Source organism: Rhinolophus sinicus, chromosome 13 (assembly GCF_057876585.1).
Source record: "Rhinolophus sinicus isolate RSI-liver-muscle chromosome 13, RSI-T2T, whole genome shotgun sequence".
Classification (NCBI taxonomy): domain Eukaryota; kingdom Metazoa; phylum Chordata; class Mammalia; order Chiroptera; family Rhinolophidae; genus Rhinolophus; species Rhinolophus sinicus.
Genome location: NC_142513.1, coordinates 62957173 through 62971772, shown reverse-complemented (window position 1 = coordinate 62971772; position 14600 = coordinate 62957173). Strand labels below are relative to the sequence as shown.

Below are 14600 nucleotides of genomic sequence, written 5' to 3'. Positions count from 1 at the left end.
CAGAACTGTTTTAATGGAACTAATGTGGCAGCAAACGCTCACAAGACGCTCAGCTCTTCCTTTTGCTCAGGAGTTGGCAAGTCCAGCACCTCTCCATTCACAAGCCACAGGCAGAGCACAGGTGTGCAAACCAGGGAGAAGGGTGGCAATTACTGAGGACACTCTTATTATTAATTGATACTGATCAATGGTATACTCATCTATAAATGAGCAGATAACCAAGTAGCGCCAGGTAGTTGAAGAAAACAAGCAATCTGAAAGAAAGGCAGCAAGTCAAACAAGCAGAACAAGTGACCTGAAGCATTATTAATGGAGGAAATAAAACAATAAAAAATTTAATTGGAATATTTAGCAGTAACTGAGAAAAAATACAACCACAAAGTATAAAAAGATTAACATGCAATGAATAAGAGAGTTCTGAGAAATCAAAGATCTGCCCTTCTAAAAAGAAAAAAGAAACACTCAGTAGAAGCACAATGGACTTGAATGAACAAAACATTGATGACACCCCCTTAGAGTGGGGAGAAGCAGATTGGGGGGGTGGGGATGGAAGTCCCCACCCCCCAATCTGGGGAAAAGCAGATGGAAGTAAGAGAAGAGTTGAGAGAAATGGAAAGTAGGAGTACAGAAATCTCATATTCTTCCAGAAGATGGAGGGAAAGAAATAAGAGAGACAAATGCTGCCAAGCTAAAGACAGACCTCAGAATACCCAGTGGCTTAAATGCCCAAAGGGATACTGAAAAAGTGAAACCTGTAGCTCAGTTAGGAAAAACCATACCGGCTTCCAGAAGGAAAAAATAAAGTACAGAGAGAGGAATAAGAATCAGACATGCATCAGACCTTTCATCGGTGACAATAAATACCGGAAGGTAAGAGTGTGAAGACCCTGGAAGAGACTCCACGATGACTTAGAATTCTGCATCTAGTCCCAGCAGGACAGAAGCCATATCTCTGTGTGTTCACCTCTGGCTCCTCACACCTACATGGAGTATTTACAGAGTCAGACAGATGTTTGTTCAATGAATAATGAAAACAGACAATGAGTATTCAAGGCACATTCTCCATACACATCCCCATAAATCCTTCCCAGAAAAAAACAGAGGACGTTACTCAAGTTGTTTTCCAGAGGGGACCGTGGGACACAAGAAACAGCCGTCAGCAGAGGACCAATGGTTCAGTCTAAGCACTGCTGGTAATACAGCTGAGAGATTTCAGGACATATTCTCTGACCACAGGAAAAACCAGAAGCAGCACAAAAGCCAACTGAGAAGGTTTACATTTTTTACTAAAGAACTCTGGATTTAAGAATAAATTGCCCAATAACCCACGTGCTAAGTCTGTGCCCAGAGACGGGCTCGCACAGAAGCACAAACGCCTGATCAGGGCAGCACTGTCCTAACAGCGGACAGGAATCGACCCAAATGTCTGCAGTCAGGTGGATAACACATTCTAACGCTGGCAAACAATGGAAGAAACACAGCCACACACATATGAGTGACTTTTACCCACGATGTGACACATCAAGGAGCACGTGACCCTGCCGCTCTTACTATGACGCTCCAAACAGGCAACACCCAACCTTCTTGTCAGGGATGTGTACGTGGGAGGTGAAATCAGAGAAGAGCAGGGAAGGACCAGCATGGGAAGGAGTCTGCAGCGCCAACGACATTCCTTTTCTCCACCTGGGTGGCAGGGTGGGGGCCAGGTGCTGGCTCCCGGGTCTCACTCTGTCACACTAAACTTACATTTATGTGTTTTTACACATATTATTTAGACGTTTTCTTGTGAGCCATAGCAAGAGTAATATGAACAAAAGGTGAAACGAAACCGCTTAGGAAATAAATGTACTAACATTGACAACCTGTGCAATGAAGTCAAACAGTACTGAGAAAAAAGTGTCACCCCACATTTGTTAAAAAGGCAACTAAATCACACTGATCCAATAAACTGGAAAAGAAAAGGGAATAATTAAGAGTTGAGCAACGATGAAAACGAAAACGTTCGATTTCAGCAATAAAACTATGGGCTGATTCCTTAAAAGGACCAATAAAATGAAACAGACAAGCCTCTGTAATCAAGAGAAGGAAAATAGCTTTAGATGTGAAAGCAGATTATAACCACTCACGAAGACACAGAAAGTGAATACCCTGAGCATCTTTACAACGTCTTCAAAAGTATGGCGGAAGTGATCATTTTTTAGAATCTAAAATGACTAAAACTGACTGAAGAAATGGAAAGTCTGAACAGACTCAGACACACCTAGAAGAGATTAGGCTCCGACGTTTATTTAAACCAGGGTTTCTCAACCTTGTACTGATATTTTGGGCCTGACAAACGTTTGTTGTGGGGGGGTCTATCCCGACATTGTAACATGTTTAATAACATTCCCTTTGTTCACAAAATGCCAATAGCATCCCCCGTCCCCCTCAGCCAGGTGTGACAATCAAAAAATATCTCCAGATGTTTTCAAATGTGCCATGGGAGGCAAAATTGCCACCAGTTGAAAACTGATTTAAACTGCCCTAGATCTTAGATTAAAAAAAAAAAAGCTTCCCAAGTCATTTTATGAGCCTGCATAACCCGGACAATGAAATTAAACCAGAGAGCCTAAAAGGAAACGAACAAACAAAACTGTAATACAATCTCACTTTAATAACGAAGAAAAATCCAGAAATGAAATATTATCATATCCAATGTGCCCACCCCCCACACCTATACAGCTGCTGTTTATTACGGGATGATTCAAAATTAGAAAATTTCCTCATGTGAATCACAGTTATGTAATAGCCCCACATGGAATTATATGCAGTCATGGAAAACAAGGCAGACCTACATTGTTAAGTGAAAAACTTAAGTTGTAGACATTCCAGAGAAGGAAATTTGAACATAGAATATATATCTGTGCCATTTTCTCTCTTTCCTGAGGCTCCACAAGAATTACAGTGAAGAATAAACACAGTATAAACACACAGGATGACAGACAAAGAAAGGAAGAGAATTCAGTCATGCCGCAGGTGACAGACAGCGGACCGAGGAGGGCAATGAACGCAGCAATCAAGCAAAGCCTTAGGCTGGAGATACAGACACAGGGAGGCCAGTTTGCCCCCCAGCGCCCTGCAAGAGGCTCCAGACTCTGAGAAGCCAGGTGCACAGGACAGCAGGAACGGACAGGGCTGATGCAGGTTACAGACAGAACACTTGGCCCAGCCCCAAACGTACTGCTCTCCCACCTCCATAAGCAGAACCCAGGCAGACATATATCTATCCACCCGAAGCAAGAGATTCGGAGGTTTCATGTCCAGAAACCTGAGTGGTTTCAGCCATTATTTATTATTATACCAGGAAATGGTGGGGGCAGAGGGGCTGGAAATCAGCTTCAATTCCTCCTAAAAGCTATCAGTTGACAAGTCTTGGCCACAAAGAACTCCAATCAACCTTTCAGTACCTCTTCAACTATGAATGAAAAAAAGGGGAAGCAAAAAAATGTATGAATGGGCAACACAGAATAGATAGATATTAAGGAAAGTCTTCAAAAAGAAAACTAAGACCAAATAAACTATTTAGTAAAAGTATTAAAGAGAAAACTGAGATGGCAGAGAGGGAGGGAACAAGAGCACCAAAGCAACTCCTAAAGAGACATATAACTACATTCCAACTAGAAAGCAATAGAATGCTGTGAAGACGGAACAAGCAGAGAACAAGAAAAGGCTCTTAGGACACAGGGTTTATGTTTGAAGACTCCCAGCAAACTGCAGCTCCCAGCATTCACCTGCTTTGCAGCCCCCCACAGTCAACCCAGGCTGGCCCTGTGACTCGCTCTAACCAATTAGTGTGCTGGAAATGACGCTGGGCCGGTTCCGATCTGAGTCGCAAGAAGGCCTGGCAGCTTCTATATTTGTGTTCTTGGAAGCCAAAGACAAGAATTCTGATCAGCTTTCTGAAGAAAGAGAAGCCTCGTGAGCTGTCCTGGAGGGTGAAGCGCCACCGCCAGACACGAGTGAAGAAGGCCTGCTGGACATGCCGGCACAGCTGTGTGTCCAGACGACTAGCCCCAGCCGCCAGCCGCGCTGAAGCCAGCTTCGCCTGTCCCCTCACAATCGTGGGACATAAGAAACAAGTGTTGTTTTAAGCCATTAACTCCTGGGTAACGGGTTGAGAAGCAATAGATAACTAAAACAAACCTTAAAGTTATGACTGTCCTAATAAAATTTCCAAAAGTTCAAACATGAGAAAATGTTCCAGAATTTGAATGAAAAGACAGAGGCAGAATGTACAGATAATATCAGAGATACAAGGACTCGAGCAAAGAGATCTAAAACTCCATGAGGAGGCACTTTGAAATGAATGAAGAAAGAAAATGGAAAGGAGAGATGTGACAGAAACAAAGACAGAACATTTACGTGCAGAGAGAGATTCAAGAGTCTGGAGTAGAAAAGGCCCACCCACACCGAGCCGCCGGGAATGATGAAAAAGACAGACCTCGGCTAAGTGCGCGCTGCGATCTCTCAACGACCAAGGGACAGCCAGGCAGACAGGAGTGAGACTCGGCGGCGTGAGGCGCAGCCCTGCCCGTGCTGGGAGGACGGCAGGCAATACTGAGATGCTCGGGGCCAGTCACTTCCCAGCGAGAAGTACAGAGTCAACCAAACTGTCAGCCAAGTGTGAGGCAGGCTGCGGGGGCACTTCACACTGACCAGGGACTCCCACGCACCAGGCCCTGCTGAGTGACACACTGCCAGCTCACTTAACATGCACAGCCCCCCAAAACACAGACACTGCTATTTCCCCCCTTTGCAAATGGGACCCTGAGGCACACGTGACAAGGTAACTAGCCCAAGCTCATTAGGTAACACAGCTAACAAGCCGCAGGAGCAGGAGTCAAAGCTACCACAGTCTGGCCACACCTTTGCAGAAGTGAGAACTCAGAACATGTCCCACCCTCACGCTTTCTGGGGATGCACCTGAGAATGTGCTCAGGCATATGGGAAAGGTGAGCCAGGTAAGAGGCCATGAGATCAGGAGACAGTGGCTCTACTCCAGCAGACGACACAAGAACAACTGCAAGATGGCAGCTGTGCAGCCAGCTGGGCGAGCGCCCTGCCAAGACCCTCCAGAAGGGAGGGATACCTCACCCAAATGGGAGGGAACGTGCAGAACTGTCACTGGGGTAAGGAAGGCACTCCTCACAAGCCTGGTCAGCCGTACGCTCTCCGGGCAGGGGGGAGATAGCATCTGGGTTAAACCTTGCGCAGCACAGGCTGCGGAAGCAAATAACCTTCCAGGGGGATGGCTCAGCACCAGCGCCCATTATGGAAACCAGGATGTAGTTACAGAAGGTGCTGGAGCAAGGTGCCTGTCAGTAAATAGAGCAGCTCCACACTGACACGGTTATTTTCAGCTCCCACAGCAAAACAAACAAACAACAGAAACTAACTTCTAGATCAGCTGCATACTAAACGAAGAGGCATCTCGTTTGACTCCCGCTTGGGACGTTTCACTTTAGCTCTGCTCACCGGAGACGTTCCTTTACCTGACCCGCGGGCAGTGGTTCATCCAGCATCTCCACATCCAGGTGCTTAGGAAGGTGATACAATCTGCAGAGCTCACAAATCAACCACTTCAACTGCTGACGGAGCTACAAGACACAGTTGGGAAGTGAGCATTACGTGAAAGCACCCTTAGAAGACAAGAATCACACTACAACTACGTACCGGGCCAGCAGGAAGTGAGAAAAGTTTGTCACAGCTCAATGCCAGCCTACAGTAACACAGCCGCGTGCATGACATATGGTTGGGCGCGAGCATGGGAAGCTACTGTGGCCTGAGAGCAGCCCTCCAGAGACGCCCAGCGGAGGACGTCATCCAAAAGGCAGATGGGGCAGCTCTAGGCACTGTCCGCTTTTCAGGTGCTAACTTCTTGTCTTGGAAACATGTAACTTCAGACAAGTACACTACACATTACTAGGCTACAAGAAACAGAGGCATTGTAGTTGCACGTGGGTTATGAAATTATTTATTCCAGTTGCACACATTGGGAAGTGCAGAGGCGACTGCAGTCTAGTGGACAGTCTCGGGCTCCAGACGACCTTGGAGAGCGCCCCTGCCTCCCTGCAAAACAAGAATGCTCAGAACGGTAAACACTGAAGGACACCTGTGAAAACCCCGCCACTGAGGCTCCTAAGTGTCTAAAACTGCAAAAATAACTCCTCAAGTCTCCATTTCACATCCAGTTTTGTGAGCACATTTGCAGTAAAGAAGGTAAATTTTGTGTGCACACTTGCTTTTCATTGTTTAAAAATCTGTTGCCAATGTATTAGTTTAGCAACTATGGTTTAAGGAGAATGGTTAACACTCAGCAGACTTGACCCGCGCCGGTCAGGCACAGGAACCGTTTCATGGGCATCTCTGACCAAAGAAAGTGGTGGCGAGAGAGAAGCAGTTGATGCAGGACTAAGGAAACACACACGATTGGAATGGGTCCCACAAAGCCAGGAACAAGCCTTTCCAAAGAGGACAATGAGGAAAGTTGAGTTGAAAAGTAGGATCCAAAAATACACTCCAGCTTAACAGGCAGCAAAGCCCCTGTGGATCTGTCATGCATCCAATGAGCCCTCACTTGTGCTACGCACATAACAGAGAAGAGACAGGAGACTGACTGCACACAGACCCCGGCGCCCCAGGCCTGGCACCCGGGAGCTGCAGGAGTGTGGGAGAGGCAGCCTGCGGGGGCTCACACCAGGCAATCAGAACAGGGCGCTATGTCCTCTGGGAACTTCAACTGTATGCTCCCCCAAAAGAGTGAGGGATGGCAGGAAGAAACTAAGGCCATGGGGAAAGATTTAAGAAACCTTTAGAAGGTAGGTAGACACTTCCTAGACAGCTTGGGGTGGGGGGTGGTCAGGAAACATTGGGATAAAAAGGGACTCTAAGACAGTTCGCAGGATCAGGCATGAGGGACGAGTTTCATTGCTTCACTTTGTCCCATCACACTCAGAGAGAGGACTACTGAGGGGAGACACGCTGGGGTCGTGGGGTGCTAGGACACAGGTAACTTTACATGTTATCATTCGGAACCAGCGTGGCACATCCGGTGAGAGGCCCCGGATCCATGCAGTATACAAACAGATGAAGTGTGATCAAAAAATATGGTGAATGTTTAAAGAAAAGATTATTACAGTAAAAGACACATTGCCATTAATCCCCCTCAGAATACTCCCCCTCACTTCGAACACACTTATCCCATCGTTCTTGCCACTTTCTGAAGCAGTTCTGGAAGTCTTTCATGAGTGTCTTTAGTTGCACTGTTGTGGCTGCCTCGATGTCCTGAATCGATTCAAAACGTTTACCTTTCATGGTCATTTTGACTTTAGGGAAGAGCCAGAAGTCACACGGTGCCAGGTCTGGTGGGTAAGGTGGATGAGAACACACTGTAATGTTTTTATTTGACAGAAATTGCCGTACCAGAAGCGATGTGTGACATGAAGTGTTGTCATGATGGAAAATGAAACCGTTTGCCCATTTCTCAGGCTGTCTCTTAAACGCTCATCGTTTCTTAAATGCTCTAATAAGCCCTTACACTATTCAGAGTTCACCGTCACGTTCCTGGGTACTACTCAGCTTGCACAATTCCATCAAGGTCAGAGAACACAATTAACATCACCTTGATGTTACGAGCAGCATTCACCATAGTTTTTGATCACGCATCGTATATGGGTTTGAAACTCAGGAGATAGATTCTAGCTAGAGACACAGATTTAGGAACCCCTGGAATATAGGTCATGATCTAACTAATGGGGGTAGAAGAGAATACTCGGAGAAAGCACAGAATGAGAAAAAGGCAGACCAGGCAGGGCGATAAGATACAAACAGGATACAGAGACCTGACGGAAGTCCTCACTAAATGATCAGTTCCCAGAAGGCTAGACTATGACTTACATTTTGTACCCACCACTTAGCACAGAGCCTGGCATAGAAATCAGTCATTTCTTTAAGAAATACTTTTCTGTGTTCCACTACTGCTTCCTGTGTGGACCAGGGGAAAAGTGTGTATAAATCAGCATAGCACAGATTTTTCACAACACTGTGTACAAAAGTGGCCAGATTACAGACACTACTCTATGCCTCACTTTTTCACTTGGAAAGTTGTATGTGCTCTTGTGACAAAACTGGCTGCCTTCTTTTAAAAACAACATAATATTCTATCATTAAAACTATACACAGTGATTTTCATTTCACCAGCTCTTTATTGGTGGGCATTAAACAATACATTTTGAATGGAGGAATGTTTCAACAAGGGAAACACCAACAGTACCAAAAGCTGCAGAGAGATCAATTTTAGGACTGAAAAAGGAGTCACTGGATTTGGCAACTAAAGATGAAAAAGTTTAGTGTGGCGATGAGGGCAGAATCCGGATTATAATGAATTAAGTGAATTAAAGGTGAGGACATAGAGCTTATTCTGCTAGGAAATGAGGCTATGAGCCAACTGGCAGAGACTGTAAGAAAAAGTGGAGGGTGAGGGTTTTTTCTTTTGTGTCAATATATTTACTTTTTAATAAAATTAGACCCAATTTTATATCCTATGTTATTTTACTTTATGAGCATTTCTTTGATGGACTATTTTAGACACTGAAAAGGAACCCCATTTCTTTCTACTATTACAAAGTGTCCACCTTTCCACCTTTAGAAAAGGAGCAGCGGGCAGCTCAGCGGCCACGGCTGCACTCCCCGCTGTCCTGTCGCCCCCTGCTGGACATGTGAACCTGTGTCGCCAGGGTTTTAATTTTTACCTCTGCGTTTTATGGCTCTCGAGATTGGCCTTTACTCTTAAAATAGCCTTTAAATTGATGTTCTTCTGTTCTTAATTTTAAGAATAGATGTGCTTAAACCACCTATAACTTATTTTGACAAAAACCTGAGGTAAGACTCAAATGGTCAGTTCTCCCAATACTATTAATAGAATAATCTAGCCTTTCCTTATTGAGTATTTTAACTCAATTGAACTTATTCTCAATTCTCAATTGCATGACTCTGTTTCTAAACTCCTGTTGCCTTTATCTGTCCAGTCCAGTGCCAGCACTCAGTATTTTATTTAATATCTAGTTGGACAAGTCTCCTCATTACTTTCTTAAACTTCATTATTATGTTTTATTATTTACTCTTCAAAACAAACTTTAGATTCATTTTGTCTACTATGTTTTATTATTTACTCTTCAAAACAAACTTTAGATTCATTTTGTCAAGTTCCAAATATAAGTCTGTTTGAATTTTTACTGGACTTGCATTCAATTTTTAAATTAACATGAAGCTATGGAGACAATTAACAAATTTACAATACGGAGTCTGCCCATCCAGGAATACAGCAGTCAAATGCTTCATTCCACTCAGCACATTTTTGTAGTTTTCTTGATACATGACCTGTGCATCTAAGTTTATTCCTAGGCACTTTTAAAAATTTAACTGTAATTGTCAACAAAATACTTTTCCACTACATTTTCTACTTGATTATAGCTAACATTTGGGGAAATTATTGATTTTTATATAACAGCTTTTAACCAGTTATCTTAAAAATTGTTTTTTCAGATAATTCCTTAGGAGTTTTTTTTTTGGTAAACAATCATGTCGCCTGCAAATAATGATTGACGTTTTTCTATAAGGACTTTGTGAAATCATGGAAAAATACAATGATATTGTTAACTTTAAAAAATGATATAAAACTGTATAGAATATGAGCTCAACTATTTAAACATATGTATAAGAATATATATATATATATCTATATATCTATATATATGTATATATACACACATATATATATGCATATATAATACTAGCAAAGGAAAAATACATCATGTCAACAATGGTTATTTCAGGTCGGGAAATTACAGAACAATTTTATTTTCCCTTTTTTGGGGGCTTTATTTTACTAGTTCTCTCACAATGGTCACTTATTAGTTTTATAATTAAAGAAAATAGGTTTTCAATTTTTTTGTAAAATGGAAAGTTACATTCCTTACATATTGAAAAAAAACACCTTTTTATTATATACCTTTGGCTTTTACTGTAGTTACAGACTTGTGACAGAAAAAGCAATTCCCTAACACGAGCATGGTGTCATTTTATCATTACCTCCGCTCACTGCCCTGTGGTCTTTCCCCCTTTCCTACTCTCCCCACCTTTGCTAATGGTCCCTACCAAGAATGCCTGCTTAGCATAAGGGATAGAGACAGTGGAAATGAAATGGCTGTGTGCCATGTCAGAGGGGTAGTGGGTGGGGGAGGGGGGTTGACACAGTGTGAGGGATATAAATGATAAATGTCTAAGTATTACTGTGTTTGGTGCACCTGAAACTAATAAAAAACAAACAAACTCATAGACAGAAAAAAAAATACACAAAGGTTTGTTTGGAAATTTGTCCCTTGTTTCTTTACAGCCTCATCCAATGCCAGCATAAATAAAAGCAATGAATCATTTTAAATTAAAAAAAAGAAAAAGAATGCCTGCTTAGTTTAATGGTTACAATTCATGGAAAAGAGACCATCTAATTACTGAACCAAATTAAGACTATACCTGTGGGGAGTAAAAAAGAGAAACCAGGAAGTAAATAGAATTTAAAGTACTAAAACAAAAACAAAACAAAAAACATTCTCGTTAGTTCCGCTAAGGTTATCAAATAATCATTAATCAGGCTCTTATGCCTTAACACTTAGGTTCTATACACAAGGTTCATGAGAAAAAAGAGAAAGTAGTGTGGCTTATTTTCTTACCAAATTGTTGTTCTTTGTATCTTCTAGACGTTCCAGAACTGATGTCAGATTTGGGTCATCAGAGTCCACAAACCATATTGGTGAAGAAGACGGGTAAGATTCCTGTTACAAAGACACCTCGTTAGACACACTTATAACAGATTAACCACTAACTGGTGAGATAAGCACAGATTTAAGTCAAATCAGGGGAACAAAAGCAACACATTAAAATCCGTGTGTGGAGAAACAAATTTCTTTTTATGGATTTTTAAAAAAACAACAAATGTTTTATGGTTTAATCTTGCCTGCTCCATGTTACATAATTTGTTAGTCTAAAGAAAAACAAAGGACTTTATCCAGTAAGTAGTATGATTTAAAACAAACATAAGAGAATACACTGCAAAAGTTATGTTTTATCAAAAGCAGAAAACAGTGGTATTCAAGCACTGGGAAGATGGGCTTCCTTTCTTTACAAAGAATGGCCTGGGTTCTCAGCTATAACATATATAAGGACTTTCGATATCTTGAATCATAATAACTCTCTCAAAAGGCAAAACCAAACAAACAAAACACCTAACCTTGAAGTACAATCTAGACTTAAACCATACTTCTTTTGCCTTTTTAACAAAATAGGTCTAGATGAGATCTTGGAATTTTTACAGTAAAGCAGAGGAGTGCATACCTAGACACGTTTTTAAATCCTTATAAATGCTAAAAATCTTCTATTCACTATACTCCTTGCTTTCTAAGTAGTGTAATTACAGAAGTTACTTTTGAGATTTTTCTTCATCAGAAAATTGGCCCTAAAATCAATCCCGTCTAATTTTGCCTGTTTCCTAATATGTTTCCGTCCCTTCTGAGATTGTAGGGAAGAATGTAGTTTCTAAAGGAACACATTTCGTAAGTGAGGTTAGGATTACTTCTTAACTACAGCCGGGTTAGAGGGCAGCGGGAGCCGGACAAAGCTGTCACCGGGCCAGTCAGCTCTCAGTGCCACAGGAGTGGGGTTTGAGTCAGGCCCTCTCCTGTACAGCCACTGTCTGTGAGCTACAGCTCACAGGTCAGGAAGTTCTGGAACACGAGTAGGCTGCCTCTAATGGCCTCAGTGATGCCAACCTCCTGGTAGTCACACGTGTATACACCCCTCCCCGGACCTACTGACTGACTTCTAGCAAACACAATACAACAAGAGTAACGGGATGTCTGTCATCTGTGACAGGAGGTACACGAAGGTGAGAACTTCTGTCTTGGTCACCCTCTCCGGCTCTTTCACCTGCTTCCTCTGATGGAAACCAGCTCCCTATGGAGAGGCGCACCTCCACATGGCAAGGGGCTCAGAGGGGCCCCACGTGGGCCTCAGGCCAACAGCTGCGAGCAGATGAACCCCACCCCACAGCACCCATGTGAATGGCCTGGGGCAGACTCTGGCCAACACCTTTGCTGCCCGGGGGAGAGCCCGCCCATGTGGGCAGCACACATTCCTGACCAACAAAAACTGAGATCACCTCTGTTGAACTAATTCAAAGCCCATGAAATCCCCTCTCACAAACTGAGTACTACCAAGGCAAGCTTTACTACGTACGTATTTTTTAAAGCACAAATGCATGTGTTGCTTTCAATAAGTTAACAAACTAAGCATTGCATAGCTTTCTACTAACATTCACTCTGTTCATTTGTACAGCTTTCTATTATAAATTAGGGAAGAGCCGTTATTATTTGGTATTAGCTGCAGAACAATTTGGCTCTAATCATGGAAAAACAACAATTTTGCAGAAACACAGTTTTAAGGAAGAATTGCTTTGAGAACTATAATCCCAATTGTAATACAGTTGAAACCACAGGAACTGAATATTTTTAAAGTATTTTACCAAATGTTCTTTAAAGGAAAAAATGATATTGAAGTAGGACATCATTATATCTATTCAGTAGTGGTTTGTTTTTGTACTAATCTCATTTCTCTTAACTATTCTCATTTTCCCAAACCTCTTTACAGGCCAGAAAGCAAACTGTCTTCAAAATTAATCCTGTTTTTAAAGAAAACTAGTTATTGAGTATTGTGTTTTCATCTTTAAATTCTTCAGCCTACTCTGGGAACATATCATCTGGACCACTTTCCTTGCTTTAGTTTTGTGGTTTATTTAGCTTTAAAAAACACTAAGCTAAATTTAGCACTTCATTCTATAGATTGTTGTTTGTCTAGTAAACTTCTACATAAGCAAAATAAAATATGTGAATTGTTGCTCTGGACTAAAATCCCTCAAAACGATAGTATGAAAATTGCAAAAAAAAAACAAAAAACAAAAACACCGAGAGAGAGAAAGAGATCAGTTACTACGTAGGACATGTTTTCCTAATCCTGTGCAGGAGAAGACAGGATATACAGTAGGTCTGAGCAACTATGTCACCAGTTCTGAAAGTGGGGCCGGCCCTGCGATCCCAGCTCTAAACTATTTCTACAGGAATAGCAAGACGTGAACTGCCCTTTTTCACTGTGTTGACCTTGGCAGGAGTGGTGCAAATGCCATGGTGCGACCTGAGACAGTGACAACCATACACTGCTTGTAGCCACAGTATCCTTCACCGCCAAGCATTCAGGGAAGGAGGAGGAGGAGGAGGAGGAGGAGGAGCTTCATTTACAAATGTCTTTGACGCAGCAGTAAAGTGATTTTACTAAATCTCAACCCTTCCATGTGTATGTTTCATACTGGAAGTGGCGGAGTGGGGACCACACAGGAGCACCCCTGCAGGACACTGGTGTGACTGAGCTGTGAATGGAATTCACCAACCACTTTAATAGAACACCATTTTACTTGAAAGGATGACTGACAAATAATCATTCCAACTTGGGGTTTTTGACAGACATTTTCTCAAAAAATGAATGAAAAGAGCCTGTCATTTCAAGAACAAAGGGCAGTATTTATTGCCAGTAACAAAATTCAAGCTTTCAAGCAAAACTCAGAATTCTGGAAAACCTCTATCTACTACTGTAAGCTTGACAGCTTCCCAAGAGTATTCTGATGAGGTGGATGGTGATATTAATGAATATAAGGTTTTCATATCATATAATGACACGTACCAATATGTAGACGATTTCAGTGAATTAGTATTTTCCAAATGACCAATGCCTGATGATATAATATCATGCAAGGGTACAAGACTCACTCAAAGTTCAAGAAAGACCAACTGTTTGTGGAGTATCAAAAAAGAAATCCAAAATTATCTAAAACATTAAAATATTTCTTTTTGCAACCAAATACCTGTGTGAAGCTTGATTTTCTTCATGTTATTTCAACCAAAACATATCACAACAGGTTGAATGCAGAATCAAACGACAGACCAGACAGCTTTAATTCACAATTTTAAAAAAATGTAAAATTGTGCCACTATTCTCATTAGAACTTTTTGGTTTAAAAAGCATGGTTTTTCATAAAAACATTTATATTAACATGTAATGAGTTTATTTTAATTAATTACTTTTTTAAATATTTGTTTTGATTTCTAGTGCTAAATATTAATAGATAGCCTACATAAAAAGCTCCTCTGGCCCTCAATACATTTTAATGGTATAAGGATATCTTGGCCCCAACAGCTTTGAGAACTGCACCTTTCCCCGATCCCTTCCCCCTCCCTCAGAACGTCCTCCTGGGAAGCAAAACCCCTTCACCAGCCTATGAGGCTCCACTGGGTCTAGTCATCCCCCCCCTTCCCATCTTCCCATCCCCTTCCCTCCACCCCAAACCTGGTCACAGGTCTCCACCTGCCCATTCAATCCCAGTGATGTGTTGTCAGCTGGGCTGAGCCAGGCAAACCCGGGTCTTCTCTGGGACCAGGCCTCTCTGTTGGGTTTGGACATGT

At 42.2% G+C, this 14600-nt stretch overlaps 1 protein-coding gene across 9 annotated transcripts in view; it reads right to left on the bottom strand.

The window, feature by feature from the left end:
- The window catches only part of UBE2Q2 (ubiquitin conjugating enzyme E2 Q2), an 80842-nt gene that overhangs the window by 28502 nt on the left and 37740 nt on the right, over positions 1-14600 (bottom strand). For 8 of the 9 annotated variants that reach the window (XR_012491105.2, XM_088789412.1, XM_019751210.3 and 5 more), the window contains exons 2-3: positions 10767-10868; positions 5532-5636 (exon numbers count right to left, since the gene is read on the bottom strand). Coding sequence is in view for 8 of the 9 variants with exons in the window: in XM_088789412.1 (XP_088645538.1) it covers positions 5532-5636; positions 10767-10868 (207 nt within the window). In the remaining variant the exon portion in view is untranslated. The remainder of the gene's footprint in view (positions 1-5531; positions 5637-10766; positions 10869-14600) is intronic. The other variant, XM_019751213.3, reaches the window with a different exon arrangement.